Consider the following 20,184-nt stretch of genomic DNA (forward strand, 5'->3'; position numbering starts at 1 on the left):
CCACCTCTCTGACTTACATGCCAGCCCTTCCTCCTCCCTCGGCCTCTGTGTTCAGGCTTGCTCAGCGTTTATATTCTGGAACTGCTCACTCAGTGTTCTTCTTTTGCCTGCAGCCTCCACATAATCTTCTTCTATGTATCATCTCCCAGTGGAAACCTCCTGCCCCGGGCTCCCTCCTAGACTCAAGACCTACTTTCTCAACTTCCCGCATAGAGTCTTCATTCTGTATTTCCCTGCCTCTTAAATTCAATCAGGCTCATTGTTTTCTCCTCAAAGCGATTAAAAAAAAAATGACAGTTTTATTTAGTGACAAAAATGTTTTTCAGTTATTCAGATTGAGGCCACAGAGTAACTTTTAAGATCACATTTTTTTCATAAATCCTTGCTAAAAGAACAGTTCCCTCTGGTTCATGAAAGTTCTCTTCTTTGAATACTTACCTGTGTATGAGTTCCTTTTGTTTATCAGTGAAGAAGAAGGAATCTGTAGTTTCCTAGCCAGCTCAGGAAAAAGTTAATACTGGAGACCAGCGGCATGAGAGGAGTGAGTAACACATGACTGTAACACATGTGATTTTTTATGAATTTCTTTTTATCTGTGGCTCTCCACATTCCATGAGGCATCAAGTCATATATGTTTGTCTTCGTCTACAGCACACAGATTGAGCTGTAAAGATGCTCATCATGGTGTTGTTTATATTAATAATATCGACAATACATACATTCCCAAAAATAAGGCACTGATTGATTAAGTAACGTTTATATGTAAAACATCATGGATTCTTTGTAGCTATTTAAATTTTGCTGTAATATTTTATGCATTGACATAGCAAGATATTTACATGCTGTACGGAGTACATGGATATAGATAGATATTCATATACTTCACTGAGTAAGAAGAGGCTGGCAAGAGAATGGGCCATGCCAAGGAAAAATACCGAGGACTATATTTGTTTCAAATTGCTCCCAGTGAATTTCTATGTATAAATGTAATGATTCTATTTTCACTGTGTGAAAGGGAATGCTTGAAAAGAAAGAAAAGAATTGAAATAGTCTTAGAGTAGTCTAAACAATTTAAAGAACATGGTTTTTCAAAGAATCATAGAGTTTAAAAAGCAAATTGAATATCAAGTCCAAACTCTATATGCCTTGTGGCCACAGAAATTGAGTGATTTGTTTAATGTCACATATCTGGTTGTGACAGATGTAAAATTTGAAGCTTCTAACATCATTCTGTTAATTCTATTTTCCCATCACTGTTAACCTGACAAATGCATCCACCTTGGAAATTTTAAGCACTTGTGAAAATTAATGCCTCCTCAAAGCTTGAGAATATCTACCTCTATAGAAACCAAATACTATTTTAAAAGCAGAAATTCCAGGGAATAATATCTATTTGATTTTTTAAAATTTCTTTTTCAGTGAATGACCTTGTGCAAACTGCTTTACCAGTCTGAGCCTCAGCCACCTTTTCTGCCAAATATAAGGGTTACTGTCTAAACCACAGGGCTATTTGGGGCCTTCTGTGAGATAGACTACCCCTCAGCCTGTGCATCATGACTATGCAATCCATGCCGGCTTCTCTCCCTCCTCTCCCTATACTACTTATAAAAAGATTGCTTTCATCAATATAAGCCTGTCCTTATGGATTGAATTGTGACCCTTCCATCCCAAAATCCATCCATAGGATGAAGTCTTGACTGCAGCTCCTCAGAGCAAATATCTGTGGTTTAAGCCTCTCTGTTTGTGGTGCTTTGTTATGGCAACACTAGGAAACTAGTGCACCCATATTTCTCAGATTGACTATTGCCTGTAACAACATCTCCTAGGTCTAATTCTTTAGCAGTCAAGCCTTACTAGCATCTGTAAGGTCCTTTTCCAATTTCAAGGGAATTAGACCCAACATCACTTTCATCCAGCTCTTAGTCAGCATGCCTTTTCGAAGGCTCTTCGATGTATGTGATTATGGTTCTAGTCTTTCAATATCTTACCAAACCGAAACTATTTGTACAGGTTATAGATTGGTGGGATGGGAGGGCAGAGAGAGACAAAGAGGGACAGACAGACACACACACACACACACACACACACACACACACACACACGAGCGATCTCAATCACTATTCATCCGTGTCTATATCTGATCTATATACATCTACATCTATTGGACTTTTAAAGGAACATAATATAACAAGTTTTTATTCTCCACTTTATAAAAAACTTGCTAGAAACCCCATTTCAATAAAACCAGCATGTCACACTCTCTCATGTATTTCTATTTACCGTAACTTGCCAAATGTTAATGCGTCGTTGGGCAGTCAGTGCCCCTTTCCCTTTTTGCCACATCTCTAAATAAACCTTTGCCTCATTTCAGAATATTTCTTGAGATAGTGTACCAGAAAGGCAGTTACTAATATTGTCGATAGTCTTCATACTTAATGCCAAATTTCTTTGCAGAAAAGAGCTGGTTGTTCTTTCCTTACGGGTTTAATCTCACGATAACATCTTGGTATCAAGAGAAGGAAGCAGGTCACAGAGGGCATTGGAGGCAATAGTGCTCTGCTGGCACCAGCAGGGAATGTGAATCACCTTACGAAAACCTCCAAGCCAGCATGGTGTTTGCATAACATATAGCTAATAGGAGACTTCCAGCTCACGACCTTTCTGGAACCCAGCATTTAAATGCAACACAGCCTATTAAATTGTCAGTGCAAGTACTTAGCAGAAGGCATCTCCAGCCTCCTTGCTCTCAGAGATGTTTCTACTGACCTGGACACTGGAGGGTTTAGTTCAGAGATAATTTTCAGTAAACTGTTGTCACTCGAAAGTAAACAGTCTGGACAATGTATGGTCCAGTTGGAACACTGAGAAAGTAAACAATCTAGGATATGTAGCTTTTTGGGAATGCGTGTTCCAAATACTTCCCTTTCTTCCCTTAAGCAGGAGGTTTTATTTAAAGTTAAAGCTGTTTATTTGGCATTCAAGGGGGGACCCCATTGCTGAGGAGCCACAGCCATGAACGGCCTTGCAGCCCTGTGTCGAAGACACCAGTCTGTCCTTCTGGTTCTGTTTCTTCTGCAGATTCAGAGCTTGGGTCTGGACATCGACAGCCGTCCTACCGCAGATGTCTGTGCCACACACACGATCTCACCAGGACCCAAAGGTGAGGAAGGAAAACCAAACGTTCATATACAGCAAGCGGGGTTTCCCCTCAGCCCTCAGCCCCACCCAGGCTTTTCATAGCTTTCTCTTCTCTCCCCTGGGCTTCCTCCCCTGTCTTTCTATTTTGGAAAATCAAAAGGATTTCCAGATCTGGGCTGTTGCTTGCTGAAAGCTCTCCCTGGTGTTAGGGAAGATGACGCTGGAGGGGAAGCCAGGCAGGCATCTGAGGGGCCTCATCCGCAGGAGACATCCCTCTCCCATCTTTCTGGGGTAGCCACAGGGTCAAGGTGTCATCTCCAGGGGACATCTCTGCTCTTCAGCTGCCTTCATCCTGCTCTTTTCTCACACTGACGATGATAAAGCTGTGTAGGCAAAAGTTGGTGCAGTCAAAATTAAATCTTATATATGCCTTTCCTAAATTGATGGGCTTCTGGGTTCTGATGTAGAGGTTGGAAGTGTTTTGTCAAGAATTAGAGGTCGTATGTAAATATTTCTTTATTTGCAAGTGAAGTCTTTGGGGCCAAATGCCTTCGGCCGAAGAATGAGAGAACATGGCAAAATGTTTCTAAGTAGAGCCAAGGTCCAAATATGCCATAAGCAGCTAGCTGATAAAAAAAATCTGTTTTCCTGGTTTCAGCTCTTCTCTTTTTGCTCTGAAAGCGGTCACTGCACTGCAGATTGGTGCTCCCTTATTAGTAATTCATGCCATGTGCCTCCGGGCAATTGGGTGGAAGAATTGCAGCTGCTTAAAATTTTAAGTAGAAGAAAGGGTCTTTCCAAAAAGAAAAATCAGAAATGCATTGCCACGTGCTTGACAGTTATCTAAATGTGTATTGCTTAAAGTGCATTTTTTTAAATCAGTGAATTAATTTCCTCTAAGTTCGCAATACAAGTCTTAACCTTTGATACTATAAAATAAATGCTGGGAGGAACAATGAGACCTTGGCTCTTCCAAATAATTTCTTGGGTGAATAAATGAATAATGTGAGGGCAAATGTTCAGAACAGAAAGTTTTGATGAGAAACAAAGTATTTACTTAAAACTGTTCCTGGACCTTGCAGGGAGTATAGAGACTCAGTAATATTTCCAGGGTCCCACAGGGAAAGTGGGGGATGGGAGAAATGAACATTTCCTTGTCCCTGCAAATGTTGAACTCACCTGGGAAGAGACCTGTGAAGCCATTTTCCTTGCAGAGAAACTGCAGCTTTCAAACTAGAAAAATAGGCAAAGTGATATTAAAATAGTGTCCAGTGTAGAATGCATTCCAACTCAGTCATTTCATTTACTCCCATTTAGTCACGTATACTGAATCCTGTCACGAGTTTAGCACTATTTAGGCACCTGTAGCATGACACCATATGTCAGTGTTGCAAACGATGGAGGGTGTATGATCATCAGGAACCAGAGGTCAAGGGGACTTTCTGGGAAGGGAACATCTGAGCTGGACCTGGGTGTGGCTCTTTAGGTGGAAGGAGGATGTGCATTCCTGGGAGGGGGCACACCTGGCAGAAACAGGAGAGAACCCTGAAGAATGTGTTTGGTAAAGAATCCCACTAGCGTACATTTTTGAGAATTTACAAAGCATAGGTAAAAATCTGAAGTCTTCCTGAAAAAAAGCAAGAAGTCCACTTTCAAATAGTTTTGGGAACCATTTTGGCTCATGCTGTCACCTCAACCTCATGAAGTTTACACGTTGAATGAGCAAGGTGGCATCAAGAGCTCCTCCCCATGCTGTTGACCTTATACAAAACCTTTTCCTTCTCACTAGAAACCTGTTAGATTTCAGACAACGGATGCCTCCTTTACTTTCTTCCTAAGCAACTGTGGACATCATGAGATGGTGACACTCAACATGTAGTGGGACAGGGATGCGTGTCCCTGGGAGAGGGGCTGGGCAGGGCTGCTCTGAAACCCGGGATCTGTTCGGGTGTGGGTGTGGTTTCCCCTTCTTTTCTGAGCCTTGAAACGGGGCAACTGATGGACTCCAGGTTTTCCTGTTCATGAAAGAACCCTCCTTTTGGAGCTCAATGAACACCTGCTGAGTTCCAGGCACCATGTTAGATGCTAACAGTCTGAAGTAAAGACAAGGAGTCTGTCCTGGGACTGGAGCCTACATGTCAAGCTGGGTATTAGAGTGCAAAGTTGTGAGGTCAGCGCCCAGTTAACTTATGATTTTTACATGCAAGTTTCCATAGGGGTATACACATCAAGTATGTGCACTGCTGCCTGCCCTCTACTCCAGGCGCCGTGTTAGATGCTGTGGAAACACCAGATGCCAGACATGAGCTTTCTCTCAAGATATGAGCTGCTTTGGACCCGACCTCATTCCTTCAGGAATCCTGTGACAGTCCCTCCCTATCCCAAACAAGGCAGATTTATATATTTAGCTCCACAAAATATAAAATAAAATAAAAAATCTTGGTGTCTAGGTAAACATTTAAAGGACTAGGCTATTACTTTCTTTCAATAAATTTTTTCTTAAGATCAAGGTGATCTAATATTTTTCTCCATGGCTAATCTTCTCATTACCATACTTGCTAGCACTGTAGCACTGTGCTCAGAAATTTCTAAATTCTCTGGGAAACAGTCAAAGGAATATTTCCTAAATTCATTTGGGAGAATGGAAACTAAATAAATTATTTCGAATTGCAAGTGAAAAACCAGTAATGTTAACCAATCATAGGATGTATTAACAAATATACAGACATTATTTTTACAGTATTGTTTCCCAAGCATGGCTTAGTGGAAAACCAGCCAGGAGAGTCCATCTGTCTGGTCCTCAGCATATTATTATATATATTCTGCTTCAGTTTCTTGATTTTCAGAATGAGCCTTCATCACAGACTTGCTTTAAGAATAATATACAATTAATCAATGTAAACTTTAAGCTGTGTAGACATCAGAAATATTTAACAAATTCTATTTCATTTTTCCTTTCGTATCTAAGTCTGTAGAGAAACAATTTTGTGAATTATTAAAAATTATTTGTTCCAAGCCATTATTATTTTTCTTTTTATGCCTTAAATTTATTATTTTATGCCTTTTAGTAGGAAAATGTCCTCTCTCCCTCTCTCCCCATATTAGTAGTTTCTTTAAACAATTTGTGTGAAATTCTGACCTCTAGTGGTTTTACTTCAAAACAACAATGACAGAATATGTAGCAACTGTTATTTATCCATAAAAAAATTTTTTTTAATAGAAAGGAAAAGGGGAATGAACACAGAAAATGCTAACAAAAAATTAAGGAATGTTAAAAATTAAAACCAATAAGAAATATTTGGGTGATGCTCTACAGTTTTCAAGGAATGCTGACATATATTCTTATTTAATTTCCACAACTTCCCAGCAGAGGCCATTTCTTTAAACTGAGACCTAAGGAAAACTCCCAATATGGCCCGGGGGAGGGAGGTCCATGGGTTCATCACATAGCTGAAACTCAACCCAGACTTTCTGACCCTGATGTGGTGTTGTTTCATGACATCACTAGTTTGCACTGGCTGTATAATAGGTTTATAATCAGGTGTGAACACACAGTGCACTGGCCACTCTTGGTGATAAAAATGGGTAGCACAATGCTTGAGACTGTGACATCACACAACTCCAACCCTGTGTCGTGCTAGGTGCTAAGAACCTGGAAGTGGTAGTGTATCTCCTCTCTGGTAAGCAACTCAACTACTGCATTCATTTGTTTGGCAATTATATGATTTCACCCTGTTGCTTATTGTGGCGTCTGCTGGCTCTTTGGTAGGGGCTGTTCTCTCAGGGATGTCTTTGCGTGGTCCACAAGGTCCCCTTCCACCCGCCTTCTCCTAGGCCATTCCCTGACCTTCTGCCTAGTCTTGCCCTCATGCTGCTCTCTGTTGCTCCTCCTGCTCAGGCTGTGGCACTTGGTGCACCCTCTGCCCGATTCAACCTGACCCACTCTCCCCAAGGGGAGTTCTTCTGCTCATGGGAGTCTCAGTTCCAGTGCTGGCTGTGCAGCCAGGTCCTGCCCAAAACCCCTATGCCCTCCATCAAGGCTCCTAATACGTTGTTTTCCCAGACTCACTGCTAAGTGGCAGTCTCTCATATATTACACATATAGGAGGCCCTGGAGTGCCAGTGTTGGAGATGGATAGGGATACCCATCCTGGGTGTGTGTCTGCCTAAGTCTAAAAGAGCGCCTAATGCAAAATGGTGCTCCTTGCTTCTGATCAAATAAATTAACCCACATTTTCCAAGGAGGACCTCCAACTTTCTAGCTTGGGGCCTTGATCTATTAACACAACTCCTTCAGAAAACCCTTGAAGTGTTCTTGCATACTCCTGCAAGGAACTGTCATGACCCTCCACACACTCGGCCCTTGATGACCTCTTGGGGCGGAGTCAGGCTGTGTCTCTCACAAGACCCAATGCCAGCATCTAGAACAGCAAGAACTAGGCTCCAAATCTTGGTTTCTGGAGCAGTGGTTCCATCCACCAGGTCACATCATTGTCCGCGCCTCATATCATTCCTGTTTAGCGCAAAATGATCCATTAGTCTTGTTCAGTGAACTTTAGATAAAGCATTCTGTGAGGCTGATGTGTGAACACCACATAGACTTGATCTAACTCCGTCATCTTGATAACAGTTAAGCTGCTCGTTTCTTTCTGGTGACTTTATTAGAAAGGATAAGCAGGTAGGATTTTCCCAAAACATTTTCATTAATCGTATTAATTTCCTGGATTCTTTCAGTGTGTTTTTCATATGTATCTTATGCATGAGGACAAACCACTGCTGTCAGTGTTTCAGCTTTTTGACCTTCGTATCTCAGTTTGTGGATGTCCACAACCATTTTTTGGTATCCTTTTTCCTCAGGCAGATGCCGAGAAGACCCTCTGAGTGTGGGTCAGAAAGGGAAATGTGAGCCCCAGTCAGTCAGTGTGGGTGCAGCTGGCCAGGAGGTCTTTAGTGGTAGAAGAACCACTTGTTTCACTTTACTATGAACTCAACACGCTGTTTCCCTCACCTGCTCTCTTATGTGGGGATGTGGATGCCTATCAATCACTGGCAGGGGTTATGGGGACAGGTACCCGCATTTTGGTGTTGGAGACTATCCCATGTTGTGGAGACAGACGTGTCTGGCTTGAACTTAAGCTCTAAATGCTAAGACCAAGTACAAATCTGCACTCTGCCACTTAACTGCTGTGTGACCTTACTCCTCAACGTCCTCATCTTTAAAATAGAGATCATGTTGCCTACCTCAGATGCTCATGCTGAAGATTAAAACATTTTTAGTATGTAGCTGAGCTGCCATGGTGTTTCTTCTCAGCACCCCCTGCTGTCACCAAGCACCATAAGCTTTGTCCTTTCTCCCATGTCCCTAAAGAAAGTCTCATGGATTGTGAAGGCGGCCCTCCAATAGACATCTACCAGGGAAAGCCACCCTTTCTGCTGCTTATTGCAATGTAGTGCCTATCATCAACCCCCTCTCCAAGGTCAACATTGATTCTCTTAGAGCTCATGGACTTGAGACCACCCTCTTCGTCACGGATGTCGCCTCCTCTCTGTACTTGTCCACCTTACTAGAAGGTGTTCTCACTAGCAAATTGGAGATAAAAACAGCTAAATACCCCTAGGGTGGTCACAGGGATTCAGTGAGTTAGGACTCATGGTTCAGTTTCTCATTGGGAACATGGGTTGATAGTAGTGTCACTTCTCTGTAGGGTTGTGGTAGGAGAAACAAGTTCAGCTGGAGGACTCTAATCTGAGTCAGCCACAGGTCAGCAAAACCCAGGGAGAGGTAGGCTGGTATCCTGTGTGTTGTTCTTTCTTCTTACTTTAAGAAACATCTTTGTATAGTTGCTGCCTGTGACTAGGCAGGTCGTTCTGTTGGCCTTGAGTCACTGATGAAGATGCAGATTACTTGTCTATTATTCTTCTTATTCATGTTTTGAAATCCTACTTGTGGGAACTTGGTAATTCACTTGGGATGGTTGGTTAGCCCTCCCACACCTTTTCATGCTACTCTAACCCATGGTTATAGTCCATCTGTTTTTTGCATCCTATTTGATTTGCAATATTCAATAGTTTTATAAAATTATTTAAATCATTTTTTATAGCTTTCTCTTGTGTTTTAGAAATGAATTATAAATATGTAAATTAAAAATCTGACACTCAGAGATTCAAGTGAAGTCATATCTAAATAACTTATTTTTTCAAATTATTTATTGCGATTGTTTTTGAGTTGAAAATTCTAGAAGCATCATTTTGAGTTTTCTTGTAGCCATTTGGCAATACTTGTATCTGCTAAATTACAGGATCATAAGTCTTTAGGATTTCCAAAAGCTTCATCTATTATGTCATTTTAGCTCCACTGACATATCCAGGGATCAGTAAGTCTACTTTAAAAGAAGGAAACGAAAGTGCATTTGCTGCTCTTGTGTGTGATTTGGTGGCACAACTATGAGCAAGTATTATGAGGAGAAAGCCTGTGCCCACCCTACCCTCTAACTGTAATGAGAGGACCTTAATCAGCCCAGTCCATGAGAGGTGCTGAGATCTGTAAAATGAGATGATGTCATCACAGGAGAAATCAGCTGTATCTTAATAAGGCAGGTTAAATGTCCAGAGGACACCAAATTTTTTGAAGAGATGACTCTCATTGTCATCTGCATTCAAGAATGTCTAGATTTCACAGGTCGTTTACTTTTTCCCCAGGGACAAGTGCATGTGCAAGACTTCACGATACTGGGTGCGGTCAGAAACAGTATCAACACTGTTGTTCTGTCTGGCCTGACATGAAGCTGAATTTAGAAAAAGGTTGTGCCATTCAGAGCCAAAACTTGTGAAAACCCAGCTCTTCCAACAGGCCACATACTAGGTGCCCAAATGATAGGACAGCCAAAAGAAGGAGACCCATATGTCCACTAGAAGTCGAGAAATGCAGTGGGAAAGCAAGTGTGACAATGCACTCCAAAACCAAAGTGAAAGTTCCAAAAGAAATGGGGAGACTGTGATACACCACAAAGAGGGGTCCCTTGGAGCCAAATTGTCAGTGTTATATGGCATGTACATCACTTGAAGAGCGAGGCTGGACAATGACACCAGTGACTTTGGGCCGGAGCCAGCATGAGACCACAGACACAGACCAAAGACGCCAAAATCAGCCTCACGTGGAGTGTACTGAGCACACTGCAGATGTGGCTATTATTTTCCAAATTTAAACGAGCTGAAAATTTTGGTTAACATGCATCAGGAATGGATTTGCCTCGTGTTCCTCTTCCTGGTTCTCTAATATTTTAACTCTGAGCAGATGAGTGCATGCAAAACAAAATTTCCAGCATTCATGGCTGCCAAAGTATTCCTATCTCTGTCTACAGGGCTTTATTAATGGGAAGATATTCTCCCAAATGTGTCAGATCACTGCCTGTTCTCCTATATCTTGCCTCATTTTCGTGAATACAGACATATGAGTGGGGAGCGAAGGGCTAGGGCATAGTATTCTGCTATATCAAAATCATCACCAGTGCAACAAAGCTATTGACTCAATTTTTGGTTGTAGGAACCCTAAGTCTTGGAGCAGGAATGTCCAGTGGAGGAAGAGCTAAGGCTGTTCTGTCTATTTTAGCTGTGTGGAAGTGATCTTTTCATGAGCTAGGACTCAGAATTATTTTCTCTGTTTTAGCTTTGGTGGCTTCAGTGTACGTAAAAAGTTATTATTCTTGTCTACTCAACTAATTGCCATTGTACATCGGGTTTTCTTCTTTTTCTATTCAGTTTTTACAGTTATTTTGTAGAAATTGTAAAACTGAATCTGATCCAACCAACCAAATGATAGATAAGCCAGGGGAGCCAATGGAAGTGTTGAGGAGAATGACATGAGATTTGTTTTTCAGGCAGATAAACCTCTCTGCAGGGTAGAAGTCAGACTGAAGGATGTGAGAAGGTCTTGGTGGGATATACACTAAAAACAAGAGCTGGATGAGGACTGTTGGGATAGAGAGACAGGGTACATTAGAGAGGCACATCAGAAGCAAAATGGGGAGGTTATAATGAGTTCTTAGCTGTACTGAATTTGCCTGTGGACATCAATGGTGTAGTCCAGTGGGCAACTGGAGGTGAGACTCTTACCTATTTCTTAGGCATTATTTTTCTAGAACAGCTAATCACATAACCTATAGCCTTGACTTACACCTTTTCTATTTTATCTCAGTTAGTGATTGGTGGTCATCAGAGAGGGCACTATCATTCTCACAGATGCTTGAGACATCTGTAGATTGGAATGTTGAATATATAAAGCAGTACAGTTACTACTTACATTTAATCACAAATGACTCCTTTAAAAAAAACTTGTTTCGTTGTACTGAAAGGAATTTCAGACAGAATATTGCATGCTACAGTGCTGTAGACGTTTCGAAGCCAAAAGCAAACATCTTCTCTGGAAGACACATCAACGTGGATGTTGGATCTGCACACCAAAGTGTAGGCTGAAAGAGTACCTCGCCATCCTCTTCTTTGTACCCCTCCAGTTTCTATGGTTAAAAATTTTACTCAGCCATATGGGTGATGCTGGTTGATGGAATGTTTCTAGAATCTGCCTTACATCCCAGGCACCATCCCAATTCCTCCCTGTGCATGATCATATCTACCCCATAATGACCCTGTGAGGGAGTCTTTATTCTGACTTACTGATGAGCACATGGAGGTCTGAGGATGTAAGTGGTTACTGAAGTTCCACATCATGAGCGATGGAGCTAGGACCAGAGCCAGGCCCTTAGATCTCAGATCCCACGCTCTCAGCAGCTGCTTGGCATGACAGACTTGTGCCACTTGGTCCTGCATTGATGGAATTTCCCTTTGTTTTTGTCTGTATGGGCTTGGTTAAGAATGCCTTTTACTAATGAATCTGTGTGGAGGCAGGAGGAAACCTACCGGACAAACCTTCATGCGTATTTTTCATTAAGAACAGTGTTAGTCCCCCCATAACTGCATGCTCCAAATCATCACTCTTTTTGAGCCAACAAAGTCTGAAGACAAGGTGTAGACACTGTCATTTACATTAATAGAGACTGTAGGACCCTTGAAATCCTCAGTTTTCTTCCTTGCTGGGTTGCACAGGAACTAGTTGAAGGGGAAATGGAGTTTCCAGGTCCCTGGAACAAATGGGACACAATAAGGGTAAGTGGAGATCATGGTCTCACACAGCAGTGACTAGACCTGGCCTGGTCAGCACCTATAAACATTACCTGTAATACTTATTGACATAGATATTATTAGATAAAGCAATCCTCACATATTGGATTTCCTTGCATTTGGTGAGCATACTAATATTGGAAAAGCACTTTCATTCTATTTTCTTATTTGATATTTTACCTAGTCATTTGAGGAAGAGGCAATCTAGATGAGGAAAAGCCAGGTTTCCTGGCTCCTATGCCATTGATTTCTCCAAATTCTTGCCTTGTTGGTTGCCAAGACACACTGCGTCTTCCTTTAGTGACTCCCTCATTCGTGAGACTCTGTTCATGCCTCCCTGCCACACTATTGGACGTGAATCATATCTTGTCCAGGCTGCTGCTGTATCCCTAGGACCCAACTCTACTTTGTAGCTAGTAGAAACATAATACAAATTGGCCAATGAGTAAATGAGTGAGCAAATGGTGAATTTTTGACCACCACTCAAGAGCAAAGTGTAGAATATATTCTCTTATCAAAAGGTGCTTACATTCTAATTAAATAGTTGTCATTAATACATGCAGTTAAATAACAATGTATTATTTAAATAATACTGCAAGGCAACAATTAGAAAGTAGTAGCAAGGAGCCAGATGGCGAATTATCGAGGATACAATTCTATCAATAAATTCAGAGAATTGAGAATTTAACTTGAGAGAGGACTCATGGGTAGAATTTATAAAGGGAGAAAGGGCCATGGTTCTATTTACATTATTTATTATTCATTTTTAGACGGCAAGAGTATTTCATGCTTGTTGTAAGGGTAACATGCATAAAGATGTGCAAAATTAAGATGTGTAAAGACCAAACTGACAGCTTTTTCTATTCATGGTCACCCTCCCCTCCTGAACCCACTTCTCATAACCACACAGCTCAGTGTTAATACTTTTCTCTAATTTTACTCTTTCTATTTATTCTTTCTTCCAAATGGTTCACATGTATACGGGCATATGGTGCCCTGAGGAGATAGCTATATGTATTATTTTGTAATGTGATGCTTGCTCTATGAACTCATTGCTTTTAGTATCAGCATAATATTGTATTTTTAATACAACTTTAATCACTACAATGTAACTTTAATCACTGCATTTTTAATCAGTCCCATAATGATACATCTTCAGGCTGTTGACTGTTTTGTTTTTGCCACTACAGACATTCTTGTGCACACATTTGTTCTCATTGTTATTCCTGTAAAAGAGTTTCCCTGAGGTAAGTTAGGGTATGTATGTTCTTTAGTTTAATAATTACTGAGATGTTATTTTTCAGAAATGTTGTAGCAATTTCTGTTTCCAAGAACAACAAATGAGAACACTCAGCTCTCTGCTTCTTCAGTATCTTGGGTGTGAATCTCATGGCGAAACATATTATAGATATTTATATATACATATCTTTCTCTGACTAATAGTCAGTTTAGGCACTTTTATCTATTATTGGTTGTTTACATTTTAGATCATCTTTTCATTTCATTTATTGTTTTTTTGGTGAAACAATTTGCAAAAGTTCTTTGCAACAAAAAATATTAATTGTTTTTTATGGCTCAGGGTTCTATTTTTTCTTGTCTACCATTTGTTTACAAACTGTATGCTTATATGGTACTGTTTACCATATACAAATGTTTAATCTCTCATGTGGTTATATGTGTCTGTCTTCTCCTTCATGACTTTTGAGTTCTTCTCTACATAGACGAACTTTAAACAGAAAGGAGAGCATGTGCTTTTCCAAGAGGCGGAATGGAGAGACATTAGATGAATGATAAACAAGCAGGGTAGGTAGGAATTGAAGGACTTGCAGGCCAATGTCAGAAAGTAAGGTGGGAAACTTCCATGAATGCCAGTCTGTGACATGGTCCATGCATGAAACTAATTAAACTGGACTTGGCCTATAAACACAGAAGAACTATTCTAAATGGGGTAGTGGCATGAAGGGGATGTGATTTCATAAAGATCAACTTGTAGTATGGTTTGGAAAAGTGAAGTTCAGATCCAAGAAAACCAATATTCTAAGGACTATTTTCTGAACAGACACGGTTTTAGGCTTTTTGGATACAACCATGAATAAAACACCAGGGAGATCTTTAGGATTCCCCTGTAAGAGCAGGTTATGGTGGAAGGCCAGGAGGGGGCAGATTGATGGCCACAGGGATGGGAGGAAAAGAATGAATGAACATAAGAATCCAGAATCCAGAATCTAGATGCAATGGAAGAAGGGGGCAGTCAACGCTGATGTAAGTATCGAACCGGTGGAGTTAGGGAAGGCAGGAAGACCAGCAGACGATTTGAAGAGAAAATCAAAATACCACTCCAGGCTGTGGGAGCAGCAGAGGCAGTGGGGATGTTGATTGGGCTGCCTCTCTAGGTCACAGGCCCTCACCACATACCTGCGGCCAACTGGAGTCAGCTCAGTGGGCCATGATCAAGAAAGACTTTTCAGTCAATTACAAATGCATTTGACTGCATTGTCACAAAGCTCTTGTCTTTGAGGATACTACTCTTTTTATTTTGACAGCCTTTATTGAGCAGGCACCTACCTACCGCCTCCCTGACTCTGGGCTGAGTACACGGAATATACAGGCAACTGTCTATCATCCCTGACCTGTCCCATCATCCACAACAGTGTGGCAGGAAGATATAAGGTGCGAGGGATTACCCTTTGGGGAGGGAATTTAATTCTGATGGTCAAAAAAGGAGATGGAAGCAAGAGTCCTATGCTGAGAAGACATCTTGGTAGAAGAGGGAACACAGGCACTGGCCCTGCAAGGTACATGAGTTCCACAGAAGGCAAAACTCACAGGAACTTTGGTTGGCAAGGACATTTTACACCAGTCTGCCCTAATGTAATGACAAATTTGCATTGTCTTGTTTTCTTTGACTTAACTTGAGATGTAAGTGTATTCAGGTGGTGCTAAGCCTGCAGGATTCTGTTTACTTCTTGCTGATAAAGAGTAGGAAGAGCTTGGGTGTGGGCAGGTGGAGGTAGGTGTCTCTTCCTTTGTGCTCCCATGGCAGTGATTCTGAGCATTAATCACAGTCATTATCTGCCTTCGTGGCCAACTTCTCCTGAGGCTTTGACCTCCTGGGAAGGGACCTTCTTCTCCTGATCATTGTCAGGCAGTCTCATGAGGAAGGAAACTAACAGAATCCAAACTTACACTGGTTAACTAACCAAACAAAGTAGAATGCATGGACTCATGGAGCAGGAAGGAATCCAAGCCTAGCTGGATCCAGGTGCCTGAGTGAGGGGCTCTGGACTCCATCTTCACACCTGGGTTCTGTTTCCTCTCTAATGACTTCATGGAAAGCAGGCTATCTCTTCATAGTGTCCACATAGATCCAGATACTTCACTGATAGTCTATCCTCTCTTAGGCCCCTGCAGAAAGTTCTGACCAAAGTCCTCAAGTGGAGATGTCTGGGCTCTTTCTGGGTCACGTATCAGTTGCTGAAAGTGTTCCTATGGGTTAGTTCTAAGCCATATGGACAGAGAATGAGTGAAAGTGATCTCTTACGGGAAGGGTGAGCTGTTACTTGAAGCTTGGGGAGTGGATACCAAGTAAACGAAGTCAGAGATGCTCATGAGACACACAGTATTCATGGACAAGGGAGTGCACACCCACACGGGAACTCTCTGAACTTTACCATCTGTAATCTCATTTAATCTTCAAGGAGCTCTATGAGGTAAGGGTAAGCATCTCCATTTCCTAGGAAAGAGAACTACAGCAGGACGGTTAATTATTTAGCATAAGATTTCATGAAAGCTTAAATGATGTATTAAACAATTTGACAAATTTCTTAATAAAATTTTATAAATTCTATTATTTAATAAACTCAGTTATATTTTGAATTAACATATAAGTATAAATTATATAGTATAAGATTAAAGAGCTGAAACCAGGCATGGTGGCTCACTTCTATAATCCCAGAACTTTGGGAGACTGAGGAAGGAGGATTGCTTGAGCCCAAGAGTTTGAGACCAACCTGAACAACATAGTGAGACCTCAGCTCTACAAAAAAAGTTTTTGAAATTAGCTGGGTATGGCAGCACACCCCTGTAGTCCCAGCCACACAGAGACTGAGGCGGAAAGATTGCCTGAGAACAGGAGGTTGAGGCTGCAGTGAGCCATGATCGTGCCACTGCATTCCAGCCTAAGTGACAGAGTGAGACTCAGACTCAAAAAGAAGAAGAAAAGAAAAGATTAAAGAGCTGTTATGCAGCAAATTCAGGATTTGAACCTCTGTCCGTGGGACTATAAGTTCTTCTTCTGTTGGCTGTATGGAGCTTTCAGAGGGGAGCTGGGATGGGTACCCTGCCTGCTAATAGACAAGGTTTCTGAGGGTGGAGCCCCTCTGCAAATTGCATCATTGTGAAGAGTTGCTATCTTGCAAACAACATTCTCCCTGGGACAGCTCTTATACTTCAAGGCAGGCAGTTTCCTGTGGATGAAGATGCAGTTGGTTCTTTTTGAAACAATATTTTCTGACAGTGTAAATATATTGGGAAAGTGTTCATTGTTTTGCTTGAGTAATCTTGCTTTAAGCACATTCAGCATAACCACACAAGATAACGTTAGGGAAGAATCTCAAAAAAGTCTCTGAGAAGGCTCTTGTCTTGCTGCCCTATAAACATCTTTCTGTTTTCCTGAGAAGCCTGCTGTTGTTATTGTTTCTAAGCAAGGTTGGTCATGGGCTGGGCCTCTCTTTCCCACAGACAAGCTGCCTTCCAGTCATGAAGACAGCAAACCAATCCTGTCTACAACTTTTTTATTCAGAATTCATGCTTGCTTGTTTTCAAGCTTTTAGTAAATATATACAAAGAAAACTTCCCCCTAGTTTCCATCACAAAGCTATTAAAGTGAATGCAAGTAACCTGTGTTTCAGAGTGAGAGAACCCTGCACTGGGTGCCTCTGTAACACATGGCACTCCCGGTCATCTCCAAGCATAGATGAGAGAACAGAAGCTTCAAGGGATTAGATATCACAGTTAAATTCACAAAGCCAGGACACAACATAGTGTGGATCTGAACCCCAAATACATGGGATCAACACCCATGGGCTGCCTGGGAGTGTCATCTTGCCTTTCTAGGAACCTCTGCCTCTGTGAGTCACCAGTGGAAATGTATCTTCTTCCAGTCATACCATGCAAGGTAGTTTCTTGATCTACTCATTCTTTCACAAGAGAAAATGGAATGACTTGTCACAATTTGTTTTCAAAGAATTCGGGCTTCCTCCTGTGAACATTTACTTTTCTTTCCAAGTATGCACTTCTCTTTATCAGATCGTAAATTGCACAGCAGGACGGACTTGATGTAAGGAGATCAAGAATCAGTGAAGGCGGCTTTGCAAATACCTGCAGCCTGTTAAAGTTTAAGGTTGATACAACATTCATATGTGGACACAAAATCCTGCTCTGGCCTTTTACAGACACTTGCTTATTTGAGGGAGATATGTCGTGTTCGTGATTCACTTTTAAAGAAACAATTCACAAAAAAAGTAGATGAAGGAACAACAATGTGCCAATTGTTAAATCTCAGTAGTGGGTGAATATGTCTATCTTTAATTGTGTGAGATATTCATAGTAAAAAGTTAAAAAAAACACATAGTTGAGTAAAAAGTACAAAATGAGCATAGGATAGAGATTGTGATAGTGAACACAAAGGAGTAATCACTTTCCACTTCCTTTCTGTTCTCATTAAAGCAGAAACAGACATGTTTACCAAACGAACCAGGCTCCATGGGACACTTTTCTCCATTGTCCACCTTCCATCCACAACAATTCAATAAGATAGGGATTATTTTCTCCAGTTTATGGCTGAGTAAACTGAGACTCTGATAAATAAAATGGCTCACTCCAGAGTTCTGTTAACCAAGGCAGTGTACTCTTCCTGTCTCAGGGAAAGCTGTGCAGAGGTGACCCAATTGAAATAGTTTGAGATAGGGGTGAGGAGTGTGGGGGGGTTTTGGGGTGAAGGGAGTTGGGAAGGAGAAGGCACCGTTGAAATGATGAAATGCAAGCATGGGGAGAAGGCCCACAATAGCCAAGAGGCCTGCATAGTTCAGGGAGGTGCTGAGGTTGTGAAGGAAGAGGACTGGAGTTGGTCTCTGTGTGACTGCACTAGCAAAGCTGGTGACATGTGACGTCTGGGGAGTGATCGACGTGACTGCTGAAATTTCTAAGTATATGGATGCACTTGGCATAGCTAGAAGAAGATGCAAGCAGATGAGGAAGGGTGTGTTGGAGGCGGGGTCCTTGTCTTGTACAGAGAACACTGACCTGGCACTTCTGTGACTGACCCGAGAAAGGCTACTGACAGCCTCCTGCAGTCTACAAGATTGTTTTGACAATGGAAATGGAAGTTTGTTAATTTTTAATAATTAAATTTACTCAATTCCCTTGAGTATACAGTACTGACCTGAGTTCAAAATATAATTCAATTTTAAAAGGCTTTAAAAAAGTGTAGGCTCCATAGGAATTCTGCTAGTGGCCTGGGGTGAGGGGGACAGACCAAGCAAATCATTTTTGTGAAACTGAAAATAGGTTATTTCGGATTATAGCTTTCATTTATGCACGTGGCTATTTTTAATGATGCAAAGAAGTCTAAATTGCCCGGCTAACCCAATGAACTGCTGCCAAGAGAACAACTGCAGACAACTGTTATCTGAGGTCCCATCCAAAGTTTGCTTTTACACTTTCCTTCAGTTCTCATTAAAGCAAATTCCAAAGATCCAAGGAGCTCAGGACCCAAGCAGAAGGCTGGAGAGCCACCTGTTTACTTCAGCAGCACTGGCCACCAGGTGGAAACCCCCTCATGCAGGTCAAAGAGCAATCCTGCGTCATCCTCCCAGATGTCCATCAGATGCCAGTCTGCAGCAGCAGATTACTAAGTCATTCACTGGCTGCCACCAGCTGAACCCCTGAATGAAAGCTTAAGGGAAGAGAAAGAGGAGGGGAAAATACCAGTGGCACCCTTAGTTCACATCTGAGCAGCTTTTATATTCACATGCATGCTGGATTTTGAACTTGTCTTTTTGTAAGCAGGGCAGGCATCATTAGTCCTGTTGTACAGTAGAGTGATCCATGGCCCAAAAGTGTTAAGGCGGGAATTTGCTCTGAACCATACAGTTTGTTCAGAACATGAGCTTTGAGGACAAATGCCCTGGCTTGAATCCTGGGCTTTACCACTTGTGAACCGTGTGACGCTGGGTGAGTTCCTTAACCTCTCTGGAACCCATTTCTTCATCTGTAAAATGGAGCTTGTAATAGTGTCCAACTCAGAGTTTGCTGTGTGGCTCAGATGATAGATTGCATGTCAAGTACTAAGAATGCTTCTGGCACAGCGTATGCAATGCACAGTATTGTTGTTTGTAAAATGTTTTACGGCTCCCACAAAGTATATCTGGTCCAGCTATCCTTATTAAGCACCAGAGCTAGGTACTAATGCTAATTCTGGGATGCTGGAATAAAACGCTTATGGTCCTGAATGCTCCCCAGGTCACAGAAGGATGGAAAGGTAAGCAAAGTTCTCCTGACACACTCCACTCAGAATAAAGTGATATTTTAAGGAACAGAGGTAATTAAGGGAAGAAGTTAGACCAGCCTGGGAGTGTTAGAAAGACGTTCCTGAAGGAAAACACCTTTCTAACTCTACCTTTGCTAAACACCCTCTGTGGGGGGTGGCAGTGTTATTTTGTCTATTCTACAGATGACTGAAAAAAGGCTCAGAAAAGCTAACAGACTTCCCAAGTTCCCACAGCTGAGCCCTTGAGTGACAAAGCCAGGTCTCAGTCATGCCAGCTTGCCCCAAGGATACATTTCTTGTGAATTAAGTCATTCAAATGATAA

The 20,184-nt window shown here is 41.6% G+C and overlaps 1 protein-coding gene across 1 annotated transcript in view; it reads left to right on the forward strand.

The window, feature by feature from the left end:
* The first annotated feature begins 2,912 nt into the window (after nt 1-2,912).
* Nucleotides 2,913-20,184, forward strand: part of COLEC10 (collectin subfamily member 10) — a 36,174-nt gene continuing 18,902 nt past the window's right edge. Inside the window, exon 1 of the mRNA XM_008073213.2 lies at nt 2,913-3,160. Within this exon, the coding sequence (XP_008071404.1) occupies nt 3,013-3,160 (148 nt within the window). The 5' untranslated portion in view covers nt 2,913-3,012. The remainder of the gene's footprint in view (nt 3,161-20,184) is intronic.

Source organism: Carlito syrichta, unplaced genomic scaffold, assembly GCF_000164805.1.
Source record: "Carlito syrichta isolate Samal-C Ts95f unplaced genomic scaffold, Tarsius_syrichta-2.0.1 Scaffold315756, whole genome shotgun sequence".
Lineage (NCBI taxonomy): Eukaryota > Metazoa > Chordata > Mammalia > Primates > Tarsiidae > Carlito > Carlito syrichta.